Source organism: Elephas maximus, chromosome 3, assembly GCF_024166365.1.
Source record: "Elephas maximus indicus isolate mEleMax1 chromosome 3, mEleMax1 primary haplotype, whole genome shotgun sequence".
NCBI lineage: Eukaryota > Metazoa > Chordata > Mammalia > Proboscidea > Elephantidae > Elephas > Elephas maximus.
This window is the reverse complement of record NC_064821.1, coordinates 113338101-113366005: the sequence shown is the minus strand read 5'-3', so window position 1 is coordinate 113366005 and position 27905 is coordinate 113338101. Positions and strand designations below refer to the sequence as shown.

Below are 27905 nucleotides of genomic sequence, written 5' to 3'. Positions count from 1 at the left end.
AGTTTGTGAGTCTCCAGTTGAAAGATCTAGGAGTCACCTTGACCCTCCCGAAGAGATGGAGAAAGTTAGCCTTGAGCCTGCGGCGAGGAGAGTAAAACCAAAAACAGCACTTTCGCAAGTAAAATACGCCGTCACGTTTTCCTGTTTTCAGGGTAGCTAGATATCTGGAGAGTTTAAGGGTGGCAAGAGCAGGTGGCAGGACTCCGCCCACCACCGCACTTCTCCTCCCTCAGCTCGCACGCTTCATTCCCTTCACGAGGTCCTGCCTCTCAGGCGCGCGCGAAGAGTTGTTCCGTGATGCATTCTGGGAATTGTAGTCGCAGTGCCGGGTGACTCCTCTGGAGAAACGACTCTGGCCTACATAGCCCATGGTGCCGTGCGGCGGTGGCCGCTCCCGGATATGTGCCTGGCGCCGGAAGAGAAGAAGGCCCCCCTCTCTCGGCCCGGCCATCTTGTGGGAAGAGCTGAAGCAGGCACTCTTGGCTCGGCGCGGCCCGCTGCAATCCGTGGAGGAACGCGCCGCCCAGCCACCATCATGCCTGGGCACTTACAGGAGGGCTTCGGCTGCGTGGTCACCAACCGATTCGATCAGTTATTTGACGACGAATCGGATCCCTTCGAGGTGTTGAAGGCGGCAGAGAACAAGAAAAAAGAAGCCGGCGGGGGCGGTGTTGGGGGCCCTGGGGCCAAGAGCGCAGCTCAGGCCGCAGCCCAGACCAACTCCAACGCGGCAGGGAAACAGCTGCGTAAAGAGTCCCAGAAAGACCGGAAGAACCCACTGCCTCCCAGTGCTGGCGTGGTTGACAAGAAAGAGGAGACGCAGCCACCCGTGGCGCTTAAGAAAGAAGGTAAAGCTTGGGTAGAAGGTGGGGAAGACCGGGGACGGAGGGCAGGAGCGAGGGGAGTTGCGGCTGCCACTTGCTTCTGGAGTTCCGAGGAGCCGCGACAGATTTTGCCGCCTGTTTCTTCATGATTCTCCCACGCGACAAAAGCCAGGTCCTGTAAAGTGCAGGGAGCGTGGTAGTCCCAAGTTCAAGCCACTGTCTGCAAGGATCCCCGGAGCCACCCCCTTCCCGCCTCGGGTTCTGAGCGGAGCAGAGGAGCGTGGTCCGGAGATAAGCTGCTCTTGATCGTGCTCGGCGTCCTGGGAGGCTGTTGCCTTCCCGCCGGATTCCTTGGCGGGCGAGCGCGTGGACAGAGGTGCGGGGAAGCAAGCCACTTACTGCAGCTTTAGTAGTTGAGGAGGAGCTTGGGGTCCACAGCTTCTTCCTGCGCAGTTCTTTTTCAGCGTGTTTTTTTGAGGTGGTGTCTGTTTTAGTCTTCTGTCCTGCCATCTTGTCCCACGATGGCGTGGAGTACTCCGGTGAAAAGCTGGGAGTCGGAGTTTAGACCTCAGTTGCTTCTGTATTTGAGATGATCAGATACTGTGGAGTAGGCTGCTGTTTGGTGTGCCACACGTGCTTCATCCCCCCCCCCCCGGCAAGTATTTTATAACTTGGAGTTAGTTAAGCTGTTAGGAGAGGGATTTGGCTACACTCTTTTAAGCAGAAGCGGGAATTCTGAAAACTATGTTTGTTGCAGAAAGTCTTGAGAATCGCTCTTCTGCTCTTCCAACTCCCCGCACGTAATGTTCCATGTGGTGTGGCGTTGTCTGGGCCTCGTGGTGTGAAGTGAGTGCAGAGGCTGTCACAACATTAGCCGCTGCTGGAGCTCTTTTGAGTCTGCAGCCTTTTCTCCACCTGTGGAAGCATGGTCAGGATTTTACTGGCCGGTGATAGTTGCTTTCAGGGCACTGTCAATTTCGTAGAATTGTCTTGAGTTTGATTTTTGCGTTCTCATTACTGGTTTATCTGTTTTGGTGAATGGAAAAGAGCAAAATAATTGGGGGTAAAAGAAAAACGGTATAGGACCTGAGTTGCTTTTATATGTTGAAAGTTGAGATTACCTTTTACTGCCACGTGCTCTTGGAAGGAGTTGTTTCTCGTTAGCCTTGATTGAATTCTGTAGTATTCAGTTAATGGAAAAAAGCAAACCAAAATTTCACTTGTGTTGAGAGTATTGGAATTCGGTTTAAGAAATTTTCATTTTTATGCTAAATATTTTTGAGCCTATGTGGAAAAGGAGCCCTGGTGCCAATGTGGTTAAGAGCTTAGTCTGCTAACCAAAAGGTCAGCAGTTCGAATCCACCAGCCACTCCTTGGAAGCCCTATGTGGCAGTTCTCTGTCCTTTAGGGTCGCTATGAGTCAGAATTGACTCGACAGCACACAGCAAAATGTGGAAAAACCTAGGTGGTGAGTGAAAGAGTTGTATTAGAACTATAGGTTGGGGGAAAGCACAATTTGTAATCTTAGAAAACATGTGTATATCACTTAGATCAATTAAGCCTTATGGCCACCTGTAGCACAATTGAATAAAACATTTAATTCCTGTCTCAGGGAACACACATTTGAGTAAATATTAGAACTGCCCAGATTTGTTTCCTTGATTACACTCATCCAAAGAAAGCACGTGAAAGAACTGAGTATGAAACATCTAAGATGTTACCAGGTAGGTGTGTTCACACGTTTTGAATTTTGAAAGCATACGAAGTGTGGTTTAATGCCTCAGTTGTTTTGATCATAAAAGCCCATCTTTGAAATAAAATAAGCTCTTACTGACAAACTAGTGTTTTACGTTATAAAGAGAATATTTTCATAAATTTATAACTGGGACAAAGTTCGCCATTCTGGAGTCATTTTTTCCATGGGAAAATTATTCCATATTAACTCAACATTTTCCTTAGATCAACATTGTAGAGCACCCTTGAACTTGAGTTGCATAAAACGTAAGTTTATAGATAATAAAAAAAAAAACTTGAATGAAAACCAAAATTTGTTTTGAGATTCTAGCACTTGTTCGGCAATGTTCTGAGCATTGGGGATAAACCTGTAAACAAAGTCCCTACCCTCTTGTAGTGGGATGAATAATAGGTCCAGGTACAGTGGTAGACATAACTCTGATAAGTATTTAGTGTTTGTATTATATGAATTAATTTTGTAGCTTGTCATTTGTCCATTTGAAGAACTTCAGAATTGACACAACAGAATGTTACTGAGGATGTAGACCAGTCAAGGTTTTATGGGAATAATAAAAGCCTGGAATCTGGTGAAAATCGGCCTAGAAGTACAGCAAGACAAACCTGTGATTTTATGTCAATTATTTTTCATTGGGTGAATTTATTAAGTTTTTTAGTTTCTGTAATTAAGCCTAATATTGAATATTGGGTGGGGAAGCAAGCTATTGTTCATTTGGGTGTGTTTAGTTTGGATGTCATTATAAGGACTGGTTCCATAGCCCCGCCCCACTACATTATACCTCTGAAGAAACTTACTTAAATGCCTTGGTGTAAGGTCTAACACTTGTGCCCTGTTCTGAGAGTTTACATGGAATGAACTTTAAATTTTTATTAAAGAGCTTGATATTTACTGCTCTGACTTTGGTTAAAATGAATTGAAGAACTGGGTGTGTCCTGATGGTGTTCCACTTTCTTAGAACCGAAATGAATCAACTTAAGATCTTGTTACAAAACCAATCCCTCAGCTGCTTTTTGGCTTTGTCAGAAATTGTGGCTTGAGGATAATAGCATATCTAAAATCTTACAGGTGAATTTATGAATTTAACCCGTTAATCTGTTTATCCTTTAGGACATCAGTAAAGCACACTGGTTGCCTTTGGTGGGCCTCAGACACTAATAGGGAAAAAAATAATGAGGGAAATCAGTAAATGCTTCAGCTGTCACTTAGTGCCAAAAATTACTATTTCTTAAATGTTGCTTAAAGAGGAAATTTTTTTTTTTTTAGTATGGTTTTAAAAGGTTTTTCGAGAAGATATTTCTAAGGGCAAACTAAAAAAAGTCCTCTCCATCCATAATAAAAAATAACTGAACAGTTTCCTAGTGGTTACGTAACAATATTAAAAAAGTTTGGTGGTATGTGTATACATGTACCACAGCCAACCAAACCTACTGCCGTTGGGGTGATTTTGACTCATAGCGACCCTATAGAATTGTTCCATAGGGTTTCCAAAGCTGTAAATCTTTACGGGAACGGGAGTCCACTGCCATATCTTTCTTCTGAGGAGTGGCTGGTGGGTTTGAACTATGGACCTTTTGTTTTGCAGCTGAGCACTTTAAACCACTGTGCCACCAGGACTCCTTGTGTGTACATATGGACATACATAATACATTTATACATGTAAACTATGTAATAAAGGCCGATGGTACTATTTCTGATAAAAATAGCTATTTTAAGCTATGGGAGTGTACACCAGTAATAAGTACAATTTGCTTTCCTTTCAGACTTAGAGAATTTTGAGTATTATGTTTTTTATTCTTCCAGATAATGTAGAATAAAATAGTGTGCCCTTCCCTGGTTTTTGAGGGGCCATATCTGCTAAGTGTATTGATTTGATTATTATTTATGAATGGCTGCTAGTCTTAAACCTTCTTAGGTATTTTTAAAGCCAAAAATCTCATTTCCGTAAATTTTTTTTTTTTAACTTAAATTTGTGAATTAAGAGATTGAAAAGAGGAATAATGGCTTCCCAAATGAGTTCCAAATCAGTTATAGAGAATACTCCAGAGGGAAAAAGTGACTTGGGCAACTAAATAGAAATTTGAAGCAAGTTTATGGTCTTTAAATTATGAATTTCCCTGAAGTGTTGTACTTCAGTGACATTCATTGTTGTGGTTTTTCCAACAGGAAGTGCTATTTAATGAACTGAAAGTAATGATTTAATAGTTTAGGCCTAAACTTTTTCTGTTACAAAAATAATTTGCTGTTATGATTTTAGGAATTAGACGTGTTGGAAGAAGACCTGATCAGCAACTTCAGGGTGAAGGGAAAATAATTGATAGAAGACCAGAAAGGCGACCACCTCGGGAAAGACGATTTGAAAAACCACTTGAAGAAAAGGGTGAAGGAGGAGAATTTTCAGTTGATAGGTAAGATTATTTTATTTAAATCTCTTCATGTTCTGTCAGTTTATAGTGTCACATCTTAATACAAAGCTGCAAGTTGGACATAATTGCCAGGGAGCAGTATGGTTACTTACTTCTATCAGTTTTTTGTGACACCGTACACATTTTAGTAACAATTTTTAGTGTTCAAACTTCGATTTCTTGTAATGAAGCACATCAGTTGAATTGATAACTTGATACACTGGAAGCACAATGGTTAAATGATAGGCTGCTAATCGAAAGGTCTGCACTTTGAACCTATCAGTGGCTCTGAGAGAAGAGACCTGGAGATCTGCTCTGTAAAGATTCAGCCTAGGAAACACTATGGGGCAGATCTACTCTGTCCTGTAGGGTTGCTGTGAGTCGGAATTGACCCAGCAGCACAGGATACCACGACAATATCTTTTCCTTGCTGTCCCCATGTGTTGAGTTAAAAGTAAAATCCTTTTAAGTAATTGTTTATAGCAAAATCTTAAGCAGTTTAGATGCGTTTATTTTAAGTGTGTTGGTCAGAAGCAGTTCTGCCTAGATTGTAATGTGCCGTGATGAAAAAGGCTATGTGCGCTAGAAAATGCAAAATAATTTCCTTAATTGTTTTTTGGGGGCTACCTAATTGTTTTGATTTATGTGTTTTAAGAAGAAGTGTTTTGAATTTCCTAAAACAGGTATTTAACTGTTGGATTATGTATTTTTGCACTCTTGAAAGGATTGCCTTAGTTCTCTTTCTAGAAGCCTTGGAAACATGTTTTTTGTGTTGTAGACCAATCATTGACCGGCCTATTCGGGGCCGTGGTGGTCTTGGAAGAGGTCGAGGAGGCCGTGGACGTGGAATGGGCCGAGGAGATGGATTTGATTCTCGTGGCAAACGTGAATTTGATAGGCATAGTGGAAGTGATAGATCGTAAGTCTTATATTGGTTTTTGTTTTATTCTTAAGTTTTAAGCTATTTCTTTAACAAAATGAAATTTGAATTTCTGTTACTAAAGAGTATTATGTTAACTCAGTTTTTTTAGTTCTTTTTCACATTATAGTGGCCTGAAACACGAAGACAAACGTGGAGGTAGCGGATCTCACAACTGGGGGACTGTCAAAGATGAATTAACGTTGGTATTCTGATTTTTTAAATAAATAATATTAATAAAATTGATTCTGTACCTTACTTGAGGTCAACTAGAGGTTCACTCATACTTCTATTAAGTTTTACTTGGCCTGGGCAAGAGCAGGTGCTTGTATTGCAGAACTACTACTGATATTATTTTATTGGCTATGTTTGGGGTATAATTTATTAAATGACTTGTATTTCTCTCTGCGTTTGTGTGTGTGTGTGTATGTGTGTGTGTATATATATATATGCATACACCTACGTATGTTGGAAGTCCTGGTGGCATAGTGGTTAAGTGCTATGGCTGCTAACCAAGGGGTCGGCCGTTCGAATCCGCCAGGTGCTCCTTGGAAACTCTATGGAGCAGTTCTACTCTGTCCTATAGGGTCGCTATGAGTCGGAATCGACTTGATGGCACTGGGGTTTTATGTGTGTATTTTCATATGGATATATAGCTTTTCCTGAAATCATCTTACATTGGAGTTATTTGGGTCTTCTGATTATCTTTGTCTCTTTTATAATTCCTTCTTTTTAGCTATTCTGTTGGTCATTAGAAAATTTTATAAGCCACTAAAACTTTGTTTTAGAACTAACCATCCTGTAACTTTTTGAATAAAATATTTGAACCAGCTTAACCAGTATACATTTTTAAACTGTTTTCTCTTGGCTATCTGCTGGACAGTAAATTTAATAGAAAAAGACTTGGGGGAACTTGAGAGATTTTAATATTTTTATATTAAAAAGCCCTTCAGCTACATGTAAATGGATCTAGATCCCTCTGTTTTTCTTTCTTTCCTTAGAGAGTGCCCCAAATACATTCAGAAACAAATGTCTTATAATTGCAGTGACTTGGATCAATCGAATGTGACTGAGGAAACACCTGAAGGTGAAGAACATCCAGTGGCAGACACTGAGAATAAGTAAGTGGTTTTATATGTAGTAATGCTTAATGTTCCAGCATTGGAACCGGTTTAAATTTTTACTAATGAGATAATAACATAATCCATGGGTTTTAATGCTGTCACTTGAGTGTTTTTTCATAGGAGAGAACTTTGTACTGTTATACATATCCCATCCCTCAAATGTCTATTTTAAATGAGTGTTTTGCACGTGTATGTATGTGTGTGTATGTATATATGTATTTATTCATTTGAAAAATGGAAGGTTTTTAATGTGGTTGATTTCACTTTGATTAGTCATTCTTCCATTGTAACACATATGCTTAAAAGGTTATAGAGTGTACTTTTTAAAAAAATTTTATTGTTAAAAAGAGTAAGCGTAGTTTAGTGTAAAGCCTGTTACCCCTAAGCACGATTACCTACCTACCGTAATCTGAGAATGGAGAACAGGAATAAGATGCTATGTGTTAGACCTAACTATCTTACTTGGTGGAGAAATGGTAATGGGTAACGCTGGTGATGGATGTTCTGGGACATTGAATAGGTGGGAACTGGAAGCTGGAGTCGGGCATTTCTAAAAATTAGTCTAAATGTTTGAAATAAAAGAACTTGTGGTATTTAGAATTCATGGCTCAATGTACTTTTGACTCTTTATAAGTGTACCTATTTTATTCTGAGACAGAAAGTAGAAAACATGACTATTTTAAAATTATTTCCTCCATCTCTCAAGTTTTAACATCAACGTAGAATTTGGGATACAATGTTACTGGCATGTTTAAAATGTGTGATAAAAGCAAAGACTAGAATATATTAGATCACTACCATTCTTAGTCATTTTCTGAGTTTAGATAGAAAACTCAGTTTTTAAGCTTTCTTTTTTTTCAGGGGTGAGAGAGTTGTTTTAAAGATTCAGATTATGGTGGTAGAAATAATTTAACACCTCCCTCTAGTTTCCATCAATCCAGGTAGAAGTTATACACCAGCCATTAATTACGGTATTGTGGTTTAAAGTTTCGTGTTACAGATAATTTAGGATGGTGATTCGCAACCAGAGCATATATAAATCAATCACGGGGTGGGAGCTTTTTCTAAACATTCTATCTCTGGGGAGAATCGCTCTTACAGTGAACCACTATTAATAGTGGGAGTGTCGTATTCCATGAATTTGTCGGGATAAAGAAAAAAGGTTGATATAATGTTGGTGGGAATACTTAAAAGTACATGTTATTAAGTAAGGTGTTGAACTTAAGATTGTGATATAAATTAAAACAAACTATGGAGTCATAATTCTGTGTTATTGAGAATGAAATTGTAATGAGTGAGTTAAATGACCCTCAACATATGTAATATTAAATATTCTACAATGTTCGACACAATTGTTGCTTTAATAAAGAAACTATATTTGAGTAGCCTTTAGGGTGATCCGCAAAGCTTGTACCTGTTTATTGGGAAGGAAATTCTTTGTTGATAGGGTATTGGAGAAAATCCCCAGCTTTTTTTAAGGACATAGGAGCAAAATTAGGAATACTTGGTCTGAAGAACATGATCACATTAGAGAATGAATAATATGTCTTTAGCTTGGAAGAGAAGCATTATTACCGGTTTTCTTTGTTTTCGTGTGTGTGTGTATGTTTAGCAATAAAGTTAGGCTACTTGTGCTTGAAATTTTGATCCCCAATAGCATTTGAAAAGAAAAATTTGGGGGTAAACCGTCTACTAGAATAGTTAGAGCCATGTATTTATCTAGCCGGAAACCCTGGTGGCGTAGTAGTTAAGTGCTGCAGCTGCTAACCAAAAGGTCAGAAGTTTGAATTCACCAGGCGCTCCTTGGAAACTCTATGGGGCAGTTCTACTCTGTCCTGTAGGGTCGCTATGAGTCAGAATCGACTCAACAGCAACGGGTTTGGTTTTTTAGTTTTTTATTTATCTAACCATCCTCTGCTGGTCTATCTTCCACTTAAGCAGTCACAGAAACAAGCTCTTTTAAATACATTTACTTACTTTTACCAACAACTTTATGAGATAGTTATCCTCATTTTACAGATAGGAGAAAGTTAACTTCTCAGATCTTACTCAAGATCACCCAACTGGTAAGTGGCTAAGCAGGGGATTCAGCCTCTGGTCTGTCTGGCTCCGGAGTAGGGGAGAATCTGAGCATAATGCTGTATCTTGGATACGGAAATACAGATTGAAAAAGCACAGCTTCTGGTAACTTTGATCTAGTTCCCTTATACGTGGTTTGCAGGGCTGCTTTTTGAGTCTAATTTGATTCTCCCAGCAACCCTTGAAGTAGGTGTCGTGGCTTCACGGTGTGATAAAAAGGTATGCTGAGTTCTATTCCTGGCTTTGTCAAAGTTTCTGAGTAACTAGGTGTATCTAACTCTTGTAAGTCCTTAGTTTTCTCATCTGTAATCTGACAGAATTGGACTTGGTAGCCAAGATCACATCAATTCAGTGTAAACTTGCTCTAGGGGCTTTAAGATACGATTTGTCAGATAGTAAAGGGCAGCATCACAGCAGGGAGATATTTGAGCTCTAAGGCTAACTGAATCACCTGCTATCTTTGGAAAGAATTGGTGCTCCCAGAATAGCAAACAACTTGGTTTCGTGACAATTGAAAATTGAGATTAGACTAAAATAATGGGTTTATAGGCCTGTGCGTTGTTTCTGTAAAAAAGAGAAAAGGATAATATAAAATAGTTGTAAGCTGAGAATTGTATTTGGAAATAACTAGTATTGAGTATGGAAACCAGTGTGTTTTATGGAGAGCTTCATCACAAATTAGCTTGAAATTTGGAATATTTAGAGTTTATGGAAACTTGACGTGTGTTTGTTTTGTTCTGCCTTAACTGTTAGTTGCTGGAATCAAGGGTAGAGGAAAGAGTTCTTTTATATCTTAGATGTGAAGCTTGATTGCCCACAGGCATCTTAGATGATTACTATCGCATGTGTTATCATGACTTATGTATTGTAGGACATTAAAAGTGTCTTAGGAAAGGCCAAGGGTTTTAATAACAAGAGAGTACAGCTTTAAAATAACTGGTTTTAAGAAATGCGTATTTTAGGTTTGTTTTTTTTTTTCTTTTTGAGACTATATAAAATTGTATATTCTGAAATCATACTTTAATTCTACAAGCCTTAAACTCCTGATCTTTGACAAGTTGCATGTTAGCAGTTAGGTTATAAAGAAAGTTGTGATCCCTCCCACCTGTATGAACTTCTCTAGGACTCTTGTCAGCCAGCCAAGATTAACTTTCTTAATCATAAGTTTGAAATATTTTTTATATCAGCCCTCTATCAGGTATAAAATTAAAAATCTTTTCACAGGGAGAACGAAGTTGAAGAGGTAAAGGAAGAGGGTCCAAAAGAGATGACATTGGATGAGTGGAAGGCTATTCAAAATAAGGACCGGGCAAAAGTAGAATTTAATATCCGAAAACCAAATGAAGGTGCTGATGGGCAGTGGAAGAAGGGATTTGTTCTTCACAAGTCAAAGAGTGAAGAGGTAAAATTAAGTTTTATGGTGATGGAAAATATTCAGATGTGGCTTAAATATTATTTGTAATTTTTATTTTAAATTTTCAAATGGATAATACAGTTTCTAAAAAAGAAACTTTACATAGGATCATTTAAGGGTAGATAACTTTTGATTAAAAAGGAACATAAACTGTATTACCATTACTCTAGTCCTTCAATCCTTTAGTATTTTTAATGTCTCTTGAAAAGCTGTTAGTGGTGTAGCGTACAATTTATTAGTACTTCAGAAATATGGTAGTACTTCTCAAAGTTGTGGTTATATTTTTAAAAATTTCATGTAACTGGGAGTTATAAAGTACAGTAAAACCTGCAAAAGCTAGAACCTATGTAAGATGAAAACCTGTCAAAGAAGGAAAGTGTGAGTATTTTCCACTAAAATGAGCAGTAGGAAAATAGTAAGACTGCACCCTATCAAAGATGGAAGACTTGCTAGACCCTGAAAAACAAAGGCAGTTCTGTCCAGTTCCATCTCTCACAGGTTTCATTGTATCAGGTTGAAATGTTGGCCTTTTCATATGGTTTAACCAAAAGTATAAGTGGCTTTATTTAGATTAAACTTTTGAAACTTGATCTGTGCTACATATAATGATCAGAGTCATTCAGTGATAGTCCCCTTCTTTCTTGATGAATGATGCCTTGTAAAGACCAGAGAATTAATTTATGGGTTTCCTTTACTTAGAAAGCATGGAAATTAATGAAAATACTTGAGAAAGTCACATTGGTGTCTTTTGATGGCTTCAAATTAAGCCTTGGGATATATTTTTAGAGGAATGTCCTAGTACTCCATTCTGTGTAAGAATGAGTTTTTAGTCATAATTTCATCATTGCCGTCAAGTCAATTCCAACTCATAGCAACCCTATAGGACAGAGTAGCACTGCCTCGTAGTTCTACGTAAAGAAGCAGTTCCATATGCAGTAAAACATCTTCAGCATGCTACAGTAATAACGTTTCGATGCACCTTGCAAAGTAGTGCCTGTTTGTTATTATGGACCATTGTAATTCCAACTCATAGCAACCCTATAGGACAGAGTAGAACTGCCTCGTAGGGTTTCCAAGGCTGAAATCTTCATGGAAGCAGACTCTGTCATATCTTTCTCCCTCGGAGCAGCTGGTGGGTTCGAACTGCTGAACTTCTGGTTAGCAGCCAGGCACTTAACCATTGTACCACCAGTGCTTCCCATCATACTTTTAGCCAAATCTAAATTATTGCTCCTACTAAATTCTTTTTTCTTTAAACATTTGACATTTGCAATTTATTCATGTGCTTAAATCAGGCTGTGCCAGAAGTCCAGAGTGCAAATTCTGTCAATTCCTAAAATGAAGTCAGATTGTAATGTTATGAGGACAACTTACAAGATTCAGTACGTTCTTTTTTTGTTTTAATATTCCTAACAAAAAAATAGCTGTGAGGCAAGCATTTTAAAATAACATGGAGGTTGAAGAGACCTTTTTTTTTTTTTTTACGTTTAGAAAAGAAATATTTAACATTGGCTTCCATTTTTATGAATTATGCCTGTAGTTATTTTGAACATAAAACAGGATAAGCTGGTGCTATTGAATTAAGATGAGCCAGCAAGGAGATGAAACCTGAGTGCTCATATTATTAAAGCGTTCCTTGAGAGTTAGAAGCGAGAGTGGATAAAATATCTGACAGTTTACTCTCATCCTCATCTGTAAAATCTCTAGGAATCCGTTTATTGTTCAGCAACTTCTTTAAGTATTTTAAAATTATTCAAATTACCTATTCTAGTGTGATGAGTCATAATTACAGGTTTACTACCTGGTTAAAAATCTCAATGTCACTATGCTCCATTGGCTTGGATCTATTTTTGTTTCAAATGTGTAGGTTTTCATCTAAAAGCATAAAGTAATAAATGAGGTCATTGTCTTAAGGGTCAAGTCCTGTAAACTTGGAACGTTTATTTTTTTTTTCTTATTTTCTTTGTGGTTCTTGCATATAAATTTGTTAATGTATCAGGGTAAAACAAATGAATTCCTCATTCAGGAACCATGAAACTTCATTTTGGGGGTGATTGATCAATTGACTAATATGCAATTGTTTAATATAAAAAAGATTTATGTACAACTTCTTTAAAACAGTTACTTGTAACTTGTCAACAAGGGTCCTAACTATGGACTCTTTTTTCCAAAGCAAGCTACATAACGTGCATACAACATTCTGGTTGTAATTTTTGGTGATTCATTAATACCCTGAAACCTCTTCGTGTATTTTATAGACATTGGTTCAGGTGTCCCAGTTTTAGGTATTTGAGACCCAGTTTTTCAGAAATAACTATTACACAAAGCAATGTCTGTGAGTATACATTTTGGAAAATTACAAGATGAGATAATGGTTATGAGTAACTTTGAATCAAGGATATTTGCACTGTTGAGCCACTTTTGCATCTGAACCTTCATAGTTTTTGTGCCTTTGTGATGTGGATACTTGTTTGGAGCTGTCCCTCTGTTGGCATACAGCCTTATCACTTGACCATTTCTTGAAGCGTGTTATACAGTCATGAGTTGCTTAATGTCCACGATACATTCTGTAAAATAGGACACTGTGATTTGGACATTGTATGCACACCATATTATATACAGGCAGCCCCCGGATTACATACTATTCTCTTCCTAACTGTGTCTTTAAGGTGAATTTGTATGTAAATTCGAACGATTAAGTATGGTTTGTATCTAATGTCAGTTAGTCAAATGTTGGTCCTTAGTATATACTACAGGGTGTGCCTTTTCTATGCCTAAAAAACGTAAGGAAGCACTTCCATATACAGTAAAACATCTTCAACATAATACAGTAATAATAACAACGTTTTGATGCACCTTGCAAAGTAGCGCCTATTTGTTATTATGGACCATTGTATGTACCTTGAATTTTTAATAGGCTTTATAGGAGTTGGTTCATAACTGCAGGTTGTGTGCAAGTCAGATGTTTGTAACCAAGGCACTGCCCGTACTTAGCAGAGCTATATGGGATAGTGTAGTGTATCTGTATTGACTAGATAGCCAAGATGCTGTACACATACACAGTACTGTATTTCGGCTAATGTGTTTGGCAAGATAATATATGGGTTACGTAGGTTAATGCTGTAATTCTGTTACAACCTTATGGGACCATGGATATGTATGTGGTCAGACGTTGCCCAAATGTATGTTATGCGGGGCATGGCTGTATGTAGCACTTGAAGCACTCTTCCAGTGTTATGTATCTTCATCCTCATTTGTTGCCGTAGGGGGAAGAATAATTTGGGGGGGCTGTTTATCCTTGTAGTTACCTTACGGGTTAAGGATGTGCTCTGAAAACTCGCCAAAAAACCTCAAAAGCCTGTTGCTGTCAAGTCAATTCTGGCTCTCGGTGACCTCATGTATTACAGAGGAGAACTGCTCTGTACAGTTTTCTTGACTTCAATCTCTACAGAAGCAGATCACCAGGCCTTTTACTGGACTGCTGGGTGAGTTCTAACCGCCATCCTTTAGGTTAGTAGTGAAACGGAAACTCTGCCACCCAGGGACTTTTCATCCAAACTTCCTAATTGCAGTAAAACTTTCCTGGTATTTCTGTAGCATATCAGTTTGTCTTTTTGTGTCTGTGCTCTAGAAAGTTATAAATCCTAGTAAAAGAATTGATGGCGTTGATTTGAAATAGCAGACATTCTAAAGTTAGGCAGTTAATGTATAGTTAAATGCAGTTTTGTGGATTTACATCTATGTATGTTTTTAAGCTCCTTTTAAAATTAATGAGAAAAAAACCTTAATTCTGTTGCCTTTAAATTGTGTTGGCATGGCACAAAAGAATGGCATTTAATTTGGTTATAATGGCAACCCATGTGTGGAGTCGAGCTGCTCGATAGGGTTTTCAGGGCTGCGACTTCTCAGAAGCAGATCGCCAGGCCTGACTGCTAAGGCGCACCTCTGGGTGAGTTCAGACTGCCAACCTCTCAGCTAGTAGTAGCACTTAACCATTTTGCACCACCCAGGGACTCCTGTATTATCCTTACCTGTTGCTGTTGGGTTGACTCCAACTCACAGGGACCCTATAGGACAGAGTAGAACTGCCCTATAGAGTTTCCAAGGAGCCAATGGTGGATTAGAACTGCAGACCTTTTGGTTAACAGCTGAGCTGTTAACCACTGTGTCACCAAGACTCCTTAGAGCTATTGATATATTACTTGTTCTCATTAAGTACCAGTTGAATTTTTTAGTCTTTTTAAGGTGAATCTAATTATTTAGGAATTTTGCAATGTGCTTTTCTGTTAATTACCCAGTGGCATTCACTTAACATTTGTAGGCTCATGCTGAAGATTCGGTCATGGATCATCATTTCCGGAAGCCAGCAAATGATATAACGTCCCAGCTGGAGATCAACTTTGGAGACCTTGGCCGCCCAGGACGTGGTGGCAGGGGAGGAAGAGGTGGACGTGGGCGTGGTGGACGTCCCAATCGTGGCAGCAGGACTGACAAGGTAATTTTAGGACGCCTTTTCCCCCTTTTAAGTAATTGAGGTACCTCTTGTGGTAAAGCTGTGGCTCTGTGCTTTTGGGGGGTGCAAAAAGAAGTAGAAGAAGAAAATGATAGCCTCCAAGAAGCTACATTTTAGATCATATTTTTGTTTAAAGCACTTAAATACAATCCAGTTTTTAATAATTTGCCAAGAGCTATTGTTTTGAACTTGTTTTGCTTAGAGCTTTTCAGTGGAGTTAAGTTTCCACCCTTTATTGGGTGCTTATTAGGTACTGTGCTAGGCATTTATGTACATAGTATCACTAGTACGGTGACTTCCATTTTACAGAAGAGGAATCTCAGGCACAGGGAACCAAGTTAACCCTTGAGGTTTACCTGAAATATCAACCCGCTCCCTTTACTTTGATAATTTTGATAATTCCTCACTCCTTTTTACATCTCAGCCTAATGTAGTCTGTGTCCATCTTATAGTTCCTCTTGTGGCACTTACTAGATGGCTGTGATCATCTTTTTTGTTTTTGTTGGTTTTCATTTCTTACTAGACTGCCGTGTAAGGGCTAGCATTCACGACTGTCTTACAGAGTCTGCAGTCCCATGCCTAGTGTGGCAGAAAATAAGTTCTTAATGAAATACCTTTATAGAGACCCTTGTAGTTAATAGACTCGAACTCAGATCTGCCTGATGCCAACGTCCATGCTTTTAATGACTATATGCTATTAAACTACTTGGTTATTTCATCGTCTCTTAGAGTTTAGCTGGGGAACAACCATAATGCCCTCCTGAATTCTCTCCCTGATATGCAAATTTGGGAACATGACCCCTTGATTGAATCTGTCATGGTTTGATTTTTTAATGGTAACTCAGTATTATACATTTTATGGTTATCAATGGCAGTGTAGAGCTATTTTGTTTTGTTACTTCATCTGACAATTTTTAAAGGCCAGTGTTGTCCATATGGGCCTTTCAGTACCTTCTTCAAAAGTTTTGTTATTTGTACTTTGAGTTATACTTAGCCATTGGGCCGTTTCCTAGATTGATGAATATGCTACTTAAGTAATTGCTAATTGATTTCTTACCTGCTTTTTTTAGGAAATGGGCAAAGTATAATAATACTGAACCAAAAGTAAGAATTCACACTTATACTTACGTGAATCTACTGTGTTTTATTCAAAAACCGAAAATCTCATGGCAATTACTAGGGAATTTTCATAGATCTTGAAATTTAGTACAAAGCTCATTGCAAATATTTATATTCCTATTTTGATCCATAATTTTGCTTTTTAAGTAAACGCTTTGACACGTTTTACTTAGTGTTATAACGTCAAGATTTTTTAGAGTTCTGTGTTGGATTATAGACACTGGTAGTCCATTTTCAAGATTTGAGAATTGCGGTTAATTTTGATTTGTTTCTTTTTCAGTCAAGTGCTTCTGCCCCTGATGTAGATGACCCAGAGGCATTCCCAGCTCTGGCCTAACTGGATGCCATAAGACAACCCTGGTTCCTTCGTGGACCCTCCTCTCTGAGGCTTTGCATGCTTAAGGATCCCAAACAACTAAGAAATTTAAAAAAGAAAAAAAAGACTCATTCATACCATTCACACCTAAAGACTGAATTTTATCTGTTTTGAAAATGAACTTCTCTTGCTACACAGAAGTAACAAATATGGTAGTCAGTTTTGTATTTAGAAATGTATTGGTAGCAGGGATGTTTTCATAATTTTCAGAGATTATGCATTCTTCATGAATACTTTTGTATTGCTGCTTGCAAATATGCATTTCCAAACTTGAAATATAGGTGTGAACAGTGTGTACCAGTTTAAAGCTTTCACTTCATTTGTGTTTTTTAATTAAGGATTTAGATGTTCCCTCAATTACAAAGTGATTTTAAATATTGGACATAATATTGGTTTTAATACCTGCTTTGCGTTTTCACACACGGTCAGCTGAGACATGTAAACTTGATTTGTCAAATTTTATGCTGTGTGGAATACTAACTACTTTATGTATTTTAACTTAGTTTTAATATTTTCATTTTTTGGGAAAAATCTTTTTTCAATTCTCATGATAGCTGTTATATATGCTCAATCTTTATATACAAAAATATCAGTACTTGAACAAATTCAAAGCACATTGGTTTATTAACCCTTGCTCCTGCAGTGATGCATGGTTCATTAGATTCAAATTATACTTGATTCACGATTTTAACTATATGACTTTTCCATTTAAAAAAACAAATTAGATACATTATAGGTGAAAGTTGTTTAAGCTTATTGTTGATAGACAAATCTGTCGAGTAAAGTAGTTACATGGGTATGGATTTTTTCCCCCTCCAACAGAGTGGTGGAATAGTTTGATTTGGCTAATGCATAATATTTAAACTATGTAAAATAAGTGTCTGGCCCTTCAGTATGATTTGTATATTTGAAAGGACCCAAAATCAAAATTGTGCTTCTTTAAACAGCTCTTTAACCCTTCCTTGTTCTGAAGAAACCAAAGGGCACTGGTTACTATGGTGAGAGGGGGAGTATTCTAATTTTTGGAATTTGGAAAGCAGGCAGCTTTACTTTATAAGGTTGGAACAGCAGCACTATCCATGAAATACAAACCAAAAATCTTACTGTTTCCGAATTTCCTACATTGCTATTAATATTGGTCTTCAGTTTTTAGATGAGTGGTTGCTCCACAGAAGGTGACAAGTATCTCTTTCCTCTTCCACGATTAGAAAATGAGGTTAATAATGATTCCTTGAATGGGAGCATCACCTCTTATTAAAACGTACCTGGAGAGACTGATCAATAAACAGGTTTTCTAGGAATTTTTTTTTTTTTTTGCCACCATTCGTTGATAAACAGGAAAGAAGTGTTTTGTTTCAAAGGTCTTTGGTCACTGAATAATTTTTAGTAATTTTCTGCCTATATATACTAATGCCCCGTTTTAAAAATAGGGAAGATCAAAAATCTTAAAATGTCTAACTGATTGGTTCTCCTATATACTTCTCACAGAAATTGTACAGTATAAGAATTATTTATTTGGGTTAGATTTATTCACCTGATCACTAGTCTGACATCTTGGGGTAGGATAACTATTCTTTAATGGTGGATAACTTGTGCTGGTGTTTTGGATCTTATGATGCTGAGCATGTTCTGCACTGGTGCTAATGTCTAATACAATTTTATATTTACAAACAAACCTTGCTACCCAGAGGCAAGTATTATTTAGTCCACATGGACTACTGACCCCTCTTGAGACTGCAACATACATACTCCTAAATGAGTGTGTTGAGATTTCTGCATCTAACTCGTTTCTGAACATGTGACATTAGTGGTAAATCTGTTGGTTTCTAGCAGCATTACAGAAAACACCTGCTGTTAAGTAAAAACACTTTGGAAGTTCTGCTCACTGTCATCCATAGCTGGCAGTTTGTCACAAAGGAACACAGCAATATCTGATATGTTGCAAGCTTTCAAGATAGCCTAAACTTAAAAGTTGGTCCATTAGTTGTATCTGATGGATGTGAATTGCCTCCTAGTTCACTTTGTCAAGAGCTAAAACTGTGAACCTTACTTTCTCTTATTGGTGGGTAATAACTGAAAATAAAGATTTATTTTCATGCTCATTTTTTAAAAGTTATCAAAACAAATAGAAGCCCATTTATCGTCATGTGTTTCCTGGTTTCTGACCTGTGTGTGCACCCCCAAGATAACACTCATTTAATTTTCCCCTCTTACGGTTAGTTTTTTGTTTATGTGGGGTTTTTGTTAAACCAGGCTTGTTGAGTCACATTTGGGAAGGATTTCTATCTTAATGAGTGTTAAAATTAGAAATACTAAATTTTAAACTTGTCACATAAATTTTAAGGGCTGACACATGACAATTGGTATGTCTCTAAGCAAACCACATTTTGAGCATGAAAGTTAATTGTACCGGATGCTACTTTTTATTGACAATAGGTATAAATACTCCTTAATGACAAAATCCCTTAATGAACACATCCTAAAATATAAATGGTGGCTCTGATGGAATGTTCTAGTGAACTTATTTCTTGACACTTTTAAAATAGAAATAATAACAGCTGAAATTGTAATTAAGGTATTTTCAGCTTGCAATGAAGTAATTGGGGATATGTTATAGGACCTCTGAAGGATTTAAAAACGTTATCAGGTACTATAAACGTGGTAGCTGTTTTATCAGTTTTATTTTGGAAATGGAAGGCCACACAATCTCGGGTTGTAAATATACATGGGGCTTACTTTTGGTATGGGTTTGGAGGGAGGATTTAATATTCCGTTCTGATTGTTTTATTTTTCTAATTGCTAGAGATGGCTGCACTGAAAGAGTAATGTTCTTAATGCTTTTGGGAAGTTGCATACAAAGTCTAACTATGGTAGATTGGATTTTTAAAATACATCTTTAAGAATACACTAGCTTTATGTAAAAAGAACTAACATGTTAAAAGGTATAAAAGCAATTTAAGGAGAAATATGAAGTTGGTAGAACCCAGTTGGTAGTGGACTTTAAAGGTAAGAATATGCTAGATATGTTGATGAGCTAACTGATAAATAGCAAATTCTAGGGGTCTCGGGTACATGCAGTTCTACTTCCGTTATGCTTAGAAAGTAGATCGTAACCCAAACTTTTATAGTTCTGAGATTAACATAAATGAGCGTTCAGTGAATCTGAACGCTTAAAAGCCAGATCTCCAAGTTAACTACAGAAAGCCCAGAAAATTTGATTATAAGTATGCTTTGCAGGGTGTATCTAGTAACAAGGCAATAAAATTTAATCGAAGCCTCCAGACACTAGTAATATGAAAAAATCAACATTGCAAAATGAAGCATCTAATTTTATCATTGGGATGAATTTAAGTGGCACTTCTCAGAAATTTGAGTGCAGTTATTTTTTGCTTAGCCTTGCCATGTTCTCTCAATTTAAGAATCTTCTGGGTGAGAGATTTGGAAGTTATCTGAGAAGCCTTTGAAATAAGTTGGTTTCAGGCCAAGAGGAATTCAAAAAAAGGAAAGAATATAGAGAAAGCAAGTTGTAACCTGAAGGATGAGAAGCTTAATAGTTTCAAAAAGTGATTGGGTTATAACGGAAATAGGTTAAAGTCATCAATATTTTGGCCACACATGAGAGTGCCAACGTTGGTAATGACTATCATTTCAATAAAGTGCTATATCTAAGTCAGCAAACTTCATTCTGTGGTCTGTTTTTGTAGTCTCTGAGCTAAATATTTTGAAATGGTTAAAAAAAAAAAAATGCTACAGAGATGGTAGCCAGCAAAATGTAAAATGTGTATCTGGCCCTTTACAGAAAAAGCTTGCTGACCTGAACTAAGCTGTCACTTCCCGGCATCCAAGAGCTCTTTTAAAATAAAAATTTAGTTTTAGTTACACAGTAATAATTACGTCCTATGGAAAATTGTGAAATGAGTTGGAATAAGGGCAAGATAATCTGGTAGCCTCTTAGTAAAGATATATTGTTAATTTAAAAAATCATGCAGCTGGTGGCTTAAATATATTCTTCTGAAAGCTGTTAAGGAAAGTATAAATCTATAAAAATAAGCATAATTATAGTTTAATGCTAGACATTTAGTGGCATTTCTCAAAGTACTTCGTGTTAAGCTTGTGCTGTTATGCTAATTAATTTTCCCCAGCTTTCTGAACATTTTGTTACAGGTGAGAAAACGTGTTTCAATAAACTATAGTAAAGATTTCAGGCAAGAAGCCCTATGGAGCTGTTCGTTGTAGCACATGAGATCACCATGAGTCTGGTCAACTACAGGGCAGGTGACCAGGCTGAGTGGCCACAAGGATTAATGGCTTCTGGAGAATGCATTTCTCAGATTAGTCAGGAGAATACCCATTTGGGCTGAATTACAGCTTTTGTGACATTCTGTATTAAGTAGCTGGGAGTCAGTTATTCACTTCTAAATATGGAAGGAAAGGTGAGAAATGGCCCACACAAGTCAGAATATCCTTTATCAAATGATGTTTTTCTTTGAACTATTACATGTGGGTATTTAAGGTTTTAAGTCAGTGATGTTTATCCCTTTTGTTGCCCATTTGGTAGGGTATGGCAACCCTAGTGGATTCATACTTGTAAGGGTACTCTCCTAAACCCTGTGCGTTGATAACTGTCTGGCAACTGATTCGTTATGGTTGTTTTGAGTCAATTGCTATAAACTGATCTTGTGGCTTTACTCTTGAAATGGCTGCGTAAGGTGGTTAGGTACTGTCAAGTCAGTTCTGAATCAGCGACCGTTTGTACAACAGAATGAAACCTGCCTGGTCCTGTGCCATCCTCACGATCATTGCTTTGTTTGAGCCCATTGTTGTAGCCACTGTGTCAGTCCATCTCATTGAGGGTCTTCCTCTTAGTCCCTGACCCTCTACCAAGCATGATGTGCTCTAGGAACTTGGTCCCTTCCAGTAACATGTCTAAAGTACGTAAGACAAAGTCTTGCCATCCTTGTTTCAAAGGAGCATTGTGGCTCTACTTCTTCCAGGAGAGATTTGTTCTCTGGCAGTCCATGGTATATTCAAGTATTTTTCACCAGCAGCATAATGCAAAGGCATCAGTTCTTCTGTCTTACTCATTGCACAGCTTCTCTGTCCATATAAGGCTATTTAAAAAATCATGACTTGGGTCAGATGCCCCTTAGTCCTCAAAGTGACATCTTTGCTTTTCAACACTTTAAAGAGGTCTTTCACAGCAGATTTGCCCAATGCACAAAAAAGAAATCATTTGATTTCTTGACCCCTGGTTCTATGCGTGTCAATTGTGGTTCCAAGTAAAATGAAATCCTTCACAACTTTGATCTTTTTCCATTTTGTCACGATGTTGCTTATTGGCCCAATTATGAGGATTTTTGTTTTCCTTGTGTTGAGGTGTAATTCTTACTGAAGGCTATAGTCTGGATCTTCATCAGGAAGGGCTTCAAGTCCTCTCTGCTTTCAGCTAGCAAGTTTGTGTCATTTGCATATCGCAGGTTAATAAGTCTGCCTCCAATTGTGATTCTGGATTCTCTTCATATTGTCTGGCTTCTCGGATTATTTGCTTAGCATACAGATTGAAGTATGGTGAAGGGATACAACCTTGATGCACACCTTTTCTGACTTTAAACCACATTCAAATGACTGTCTCTTGGTCCATATATAGATTCCACATGAGCATAATTAAGTCTTCTGGAATTCCCATTCTTTGCAATGTTATCCATAATTTATGATCCACTCAGTCAAATGCCTTTGTATAGTCAATAAAACATAGGTAAATACTTTTCAGTATTCTCTGCTTTTAGCCAAGGTCCATCCGACATCAGTAGTGATATCCCTTATTCCACGTCTTCTGAATCTGGCTGAAACTTCTGTCAGTTCCCTGCAACTGTATTTTAATTATCTTCAGGAGAACTTCACCTGTGTGATACTAATAATGATAGTGTTCAATAATTTCTGCACTCTGTTGGGTCATTTTTCTTTGGAATGAGCACAAATATGGATCTCTTCCAGTTGGTTGGCCAGGTAGCTGTTTTCCAAATTTCTTGCCTATAGGGTCGCTATGAGTCGAAATCTCGACGGCAGTAGGTTTTGGTGGCATAGATGATGGAGCACCTCCAGCGCCGCATCAGTTTGTAAAACATCTCAATTGGTATTCCAGCAATTTCTGGAGCCTTGCTTTCCACCCGTGCCTTCAGTGTAGTTTGGACTTCTTCCGTCAGTACCATTGGTTCTTGATCATATGCTACCTCATGAAATGGTTCAATGCCAAGCAGTTCTTACTGTTTGGTACGGTGACTGTATATTCCATCTTTTGATGCTTCCTGCATCGTTCAATAGTTTGCCCATAGAATTCTTCAGTAGTGCAACTTGAGGCTTGAATTTTTTTCTTCAGTTCTTGCAGCTTGAGAAATGCCAAGCATGTTCTTTTGGTTTCCTCACTCGAAGTCTTTGCACATTTTATTTAAAAAGTTTGTTTTTTAGAGCTGTCCTTTTGAAATCTGTCCAGCTCTTACGTGATCATTTCTTCCATTCGCTTTAGCTACTGTACATTCAAGAGCAAGTTTCAGAGTCTCTCCTGACATCCATTTTGGTCTTTCTTTCCTGTCTTTTTAATGACCTTGATTTCTTCATGTCTGATGTCCTTGATGTCATCCCATAACTCGTGTTCAGTTGTTAGAGTTCAGAGCGTCAAATCTGTTCTTGACATGGTCTTTAAATTCCAGTGGGATATACTGAAGGTCGTACTTTGGCTCTCATGGACTTGTTCAAATTTTCTTCAGCTTCAACTTGAACTTGCATATGAGCAATTGGTGGTCTGTTCTGGCAGTCAGCCCCTGGCCTAGTTCTGATGATATTGAGCTTTTCCATCCGTTTTTTCCACAGAGTCGATTTGATTCCTGTGTATCCCATCCAGTGAGGTCCATGTGTATATTTAACATTTGTGTTGTTGAAAAAAGATATTTGCAATGAATTGGAAAGCTACAGACTAATCTGAGTTTTGATATTGTTTGGTGAATTGAGTAGGGAACATGGGAAGTTGCTTATCTTTGAACTGTTGTTCATTGTATCTCGGTTGCTGTGGTAGTTGATTCATGGGTCGGAATTGACTCCAAGGCACACAACAACAGGGTCTAAAAGATCTCTAATTTGAAGAAATGGCATTTTTTTTCATATTTCAAATTTGCCCAGAATTTTGTCAGATTTAAAATATAACTAAAATTTTCTGTTAGCTGATGACTATAATCTGAGAAATTTTGTTTTGGGAGCTTTGCATACTGAGTTCCTGGTCTCACACCTTGGGTGTAATAATCCACAGTGAAATGTTGCTTCATTTGGCACTCACTTTGACAATACTTAGACAAACATACTTTTAGACGTTTTGTTAAAGTGCTCAGACTGCTGGGATTGTTTTGGAAAGAAACTGATGACTAAAGGTGGGTGGTGGGTTTATTCCCCCCACCCCGCACGTTTCATGGCTGAACATGTTTAGGCAGAAATGATTAGTGAATTGAACTAAACACTGAGGTAACGTTTCTGTTCAGAGATACAGGATTGGTTTGTCCATTTTCCCTGAAGAATGTCAGGTTCTAGTGTAGCTTCCGTATTTTTTTTAAGGTAACAGGAAAGAGCTTTTCCTTAAAATCTACAGGTAGTTTGCTGTCAACTTGATTCGTGTTCCACATTTTGTAATATACTCCTTATATGTTTGCCAAGGGTTCACTTAGGTGCTGAAGTCTAAATTAAGAGCTTCTGAAGAATGGGGAGATTGGATTGAATAAAACTTATTTTTAAGGTAGAGTTTGTCTTTGGAAAAAATGTATATTGCAGGTATTTTCTGAGTGCTTCAGAACACTATTTTGTTCCTAATGACAGAATCTCTTCAAGATTGCATGCTGCTTACTCAATTCTGCATTAACAAAATCGGTAGGTTGACGTGTTTTTATTAACAGTTGGATGACCCCCTCCATCCTGAGCCAAATGCTGGAGCTGAAAGTCATTTTGACTGAAGAAGTAGAGAAGTGCTTTCTTTGGATGCTGTGCAGTGCAAACCATCTGAGAAAGGAATTCTCTTCAGCAGAAAATGGGCAGTCTTAATAGAGAAAATTGCCAATAAACTTGCTTGAAGAACTTAAATAACCAGCACTTCAGCTACAGGAGAGCACCGATGTTCCCTTTTTTCCCAGGATCATCTATCTCTTGCTACTTAGGGTTATTAAAGATGACTGCAGGTTTTTAGAGGAAAAAAAAAAAAATGCTCTGAAGATTGCATCTGTGGCTGGAGAAAGGACTTTTATTGACTTAATTACCCTTCCAAGTTATTTATAACTACTACCCTTTTTTAATCTATTGCAAGCAGGTCAAATGTGGGTGTTAAAAGCTGTTTCTGCATTTGCTTTGAAAGCTACCCTGCCATAGATCCGAGAGGGTCAACTAAAGGGTGAGAGTTTTTATAGGAATACAAAGCAGTCTAGTCAAATGGGATTTTAGTTCAAGCACCAGAGGTGGAGAAGAAAGAACCCTAGAAAAAAGTATTTCTTACAACGCTGTGAAAAGAAGACAAATGATCTTTTACTCTTTTGTGATGGGATAAAGTGTGATTTCTGTGTTTATATGAATCTTGGGACATCCTCTTTTCAGCTTGGGAGATATTTTTTTTCATAGGGTAGTATCTTGGCTTCTTGGTTTGGCCCACGCAAGAGAAGTACCTCCAGGTTACACAGACAATATTCTCCGCAAATTTGCAGGGATACCTAATTGCCATTTTAGCAAGTGTGTTGAGATTTTCTTTAATAAAGGATCAGGTGTTTTGTTACAAGTTACCCAATTTTGAAATAGTACAGTTTTCTTGAATTAGCGAAAATGCCCTAATCATGAGTTTATTTTTCCAGTGAAAATTTAGGTCCTTTAAGATTATTCTCTGGAGAACCCAGTAATAGCTTTGTGTTTCTTTGGTTCCTGTTACCTACCTGTAGGTGGTAAAAAGTATGATAGTGAAAGGGGAAAGGGTTTTGAACCTCACCTGACATTGTTCAGGGTAAAAACAGGGTATCTGGAAGAATCCTTTAAATTGAGTTGTGGAAATTTTAGTGGCCTGAATTAACTTAAAGGGACCCCATGGTATTTACATAATATGTTTTTATGTTTCTTAGAGATGTGGTTGAAATCTCAGTGGAACCAGTTTTAGAATGGTTTTGTCCCTTGTAAATGAAAAAAGAAGTGACCACTTCACTTACCAAGTATGGAGCCAATTACCATAGGATGTAGGAAAGGCAGGTATATAGGTCGTAAGATTCATACAAGCAAGACTGAGTCAAATGCGGCCCTAATACCTAAACAGTAGCTAAACTGCGTTTGAGTCAGAATGGAATTGACTCGGTGGCAATGGGTTTGATTATAGCCATTTTAATTCAAAGAGGGGAGCATATTGCTTTGATTGCTTTTCTATTTAAAAGGCCTAATGCTTTTATTTATAGCTTTACTCCATTTATCAATTTCCTTAAAAAAAACGTACTTTATTGGGAGCGGCATTTCCCTTCTGTGGCTTACCTGTGTCTTGTATTACAGGATTTAGTGTAGCTGGGGAGATAAACTAACAAATCCAGGAGTGCCAAATTTGTCCTGGTGGTGTTTGTTTTAAAATTACCTGTTTTTTAGGTTGTTACTGCAAGAACTAAGTATGAACTAGAACTTCACAGGTATGGGGAAACCTAGTAAAAATAACTTCGAAGATTTTATAATTACAGTAGAACCCTGATATAAATGTATCTGGAAAGTTGTCCTTTTGCACAGAAAGGAATTATAAAGTAATGAGGTCTGAAACCAGACTACCTGGTATTAGGTACTAGTTGTGTGACTCCTGGCAAGTTACTTAACCTTCTGTCTCAGTTTCCTCGTAACACCTGCTTAACTGGTGGTTATGAGAACGGAGTTAAAACACTTGAGAACTGCCTGCACGTACTGAGTACTGTGTTGGATGCTATTATCAATCATTATTAACAATTCTTATTAGAAAGGGAATTGGGCAAAAATTGGCTTGTTACACAAACTCTGGATTTCAAAAATCCACTGACTCAGTATTACCTTAATACCTTATCACCAACCCCCAGCCTCACCTGTGTCATGTTTGGCTTTTTCTAGTGTCTTTGACAAAAGTACAAATATGGTCAGTGAAAGTGCTAAGCGCTGACACATGAAGTTGGAGGGTGATGGGCCACCAAGAAAAGTCTTCAAGGTAGTTAGCAGTGTCTGTCACTAGACCCACTGCTTCAGAGCTTTGAGAAGAAATTGGTATTGTTGGCTTTCTGTTTAATTATAAGTGTAATGCGTATTTATGATGGGGGGAACAAAAACTATGGCCTAGAGATGATCACTGTTACATTCTGGTAGATATTCTTTTGGATTTTTTGGTGCCCTGAAAATTTATAAAAGTGGCGATGATCCCATTCAGCCTTTTGTAAACTATTTTCCATGTCAAGTCCTGTTCTACATTTTTAAAAAAGACTGCACAGTATAGTATGCTTTTCATCACTTCTAAGATCCATCCTAATTTCAGACATGTTAAAATTTTGGGAAAAATTGCATCACATAATTGAAGGTAGATGGTATACTACACTTTAATTAGCATTTTTTCTACTCAACATAAAGTGGTGGAGTGTCTTAAAAGTACTGACTGGTTTAAAGTCAGGAAAGATGTGTGTCAGGGTTGTATTCTTTCACCATACCTATTTAATCTGTATGCTGAAAAATAATACGAGAAGCTGGACTATATGAAGAAGAACGGGGCATTAGGATTGGAGGAAGACTCATTAACAACCTGCGTTATGCAGATGACACAACCTTGCTTGCTGAAAGTGAAGACGACTTGAAGCACTTACTAATGAAGATCAAAGACCACAGCCTTCAGTATGGATTACACCTCAACATAAAACAAAAATCCTCACAACTGGACCAATGAGCAACATCATGATAAACGGAGAAAAGATTGAAGTTATCAAAGATTTCATTTTTCTTGCATCCACAATCAACAGCCATGGAAGCAGCAGTCAAGAAATCAAAAGATGCATTGCTTTGGGCAAATCTGTTGTAAAGGACCTCTTCAAAGTGTTGAAGAGCAAAGATGTCACCCTGAAGACTAAGGTGCACCTGACCCAAGCCATGGTATTTTCAATCACATCATATGCATGTGAAAGCTGGACAATGAATAAGGAAGACCGAAGAAGAGTTGATGCCTTTGAATTGTGGTGTTGGCGAAGAATATTGAATATACCATGGACTGCCAAAAGAACGAACAAATCTGTCTTGGAAGAAGTGCAGCCAGAACGCTCCTTAGAGGCAAGGATGGCAAGACTGCATCTTACATACTTTGGACATGTTGTCAGGAGGGATCAGTCCCTGGAG

General features: G+C 37.9%; 1 protein-coding gene across 4 annotated transcripts; it reads left to right on the top strand.

Annotated features, from left to right (window-relative positions):
- Positions 1 to 416: 416 nt before the first annotated feature.
- On the top strand, positions 417 to 19031 carry SERBP1 (SERPINE1 mRNA binding protein 1). Of its 4 annotated transcripts, none has more exons than XM_049879545.1 (8): positions 417 to 848; positions 4832 to 4982; positions 5758 to 5898; positions 6029 to 6100; positions 6945 to 7019; positions 10326 to 10503; positions 14837 to 15010; positions 16428 to 19031. In XM_049879545.1, exons 1-8 carry the CDS (start codon positions 536 to 538, stop codon positions 16482 to 16484), a joined length of 1161 nt encoding a protein of 386 aa, XP_049735502.1. In that variant the 5' UTR covers positions 417 to 535; the 3' UTR covers positions 16485 to 19031. The 4 variants fall into 4 exon arrangements, with proteins under 4 accessions (XP_049735502.1, XP_049735500.1, XP_049735501.1 ...); XM_049879543.1 differs by having other exon boundaries at positions 6900 to 7019; XM_049879544.1 differs by having other exon boundaries at positions 6011 to 6100.
- The last annotated feature ends 8874 nt before the right edge of the window (positions 19032 to 27905 follow it).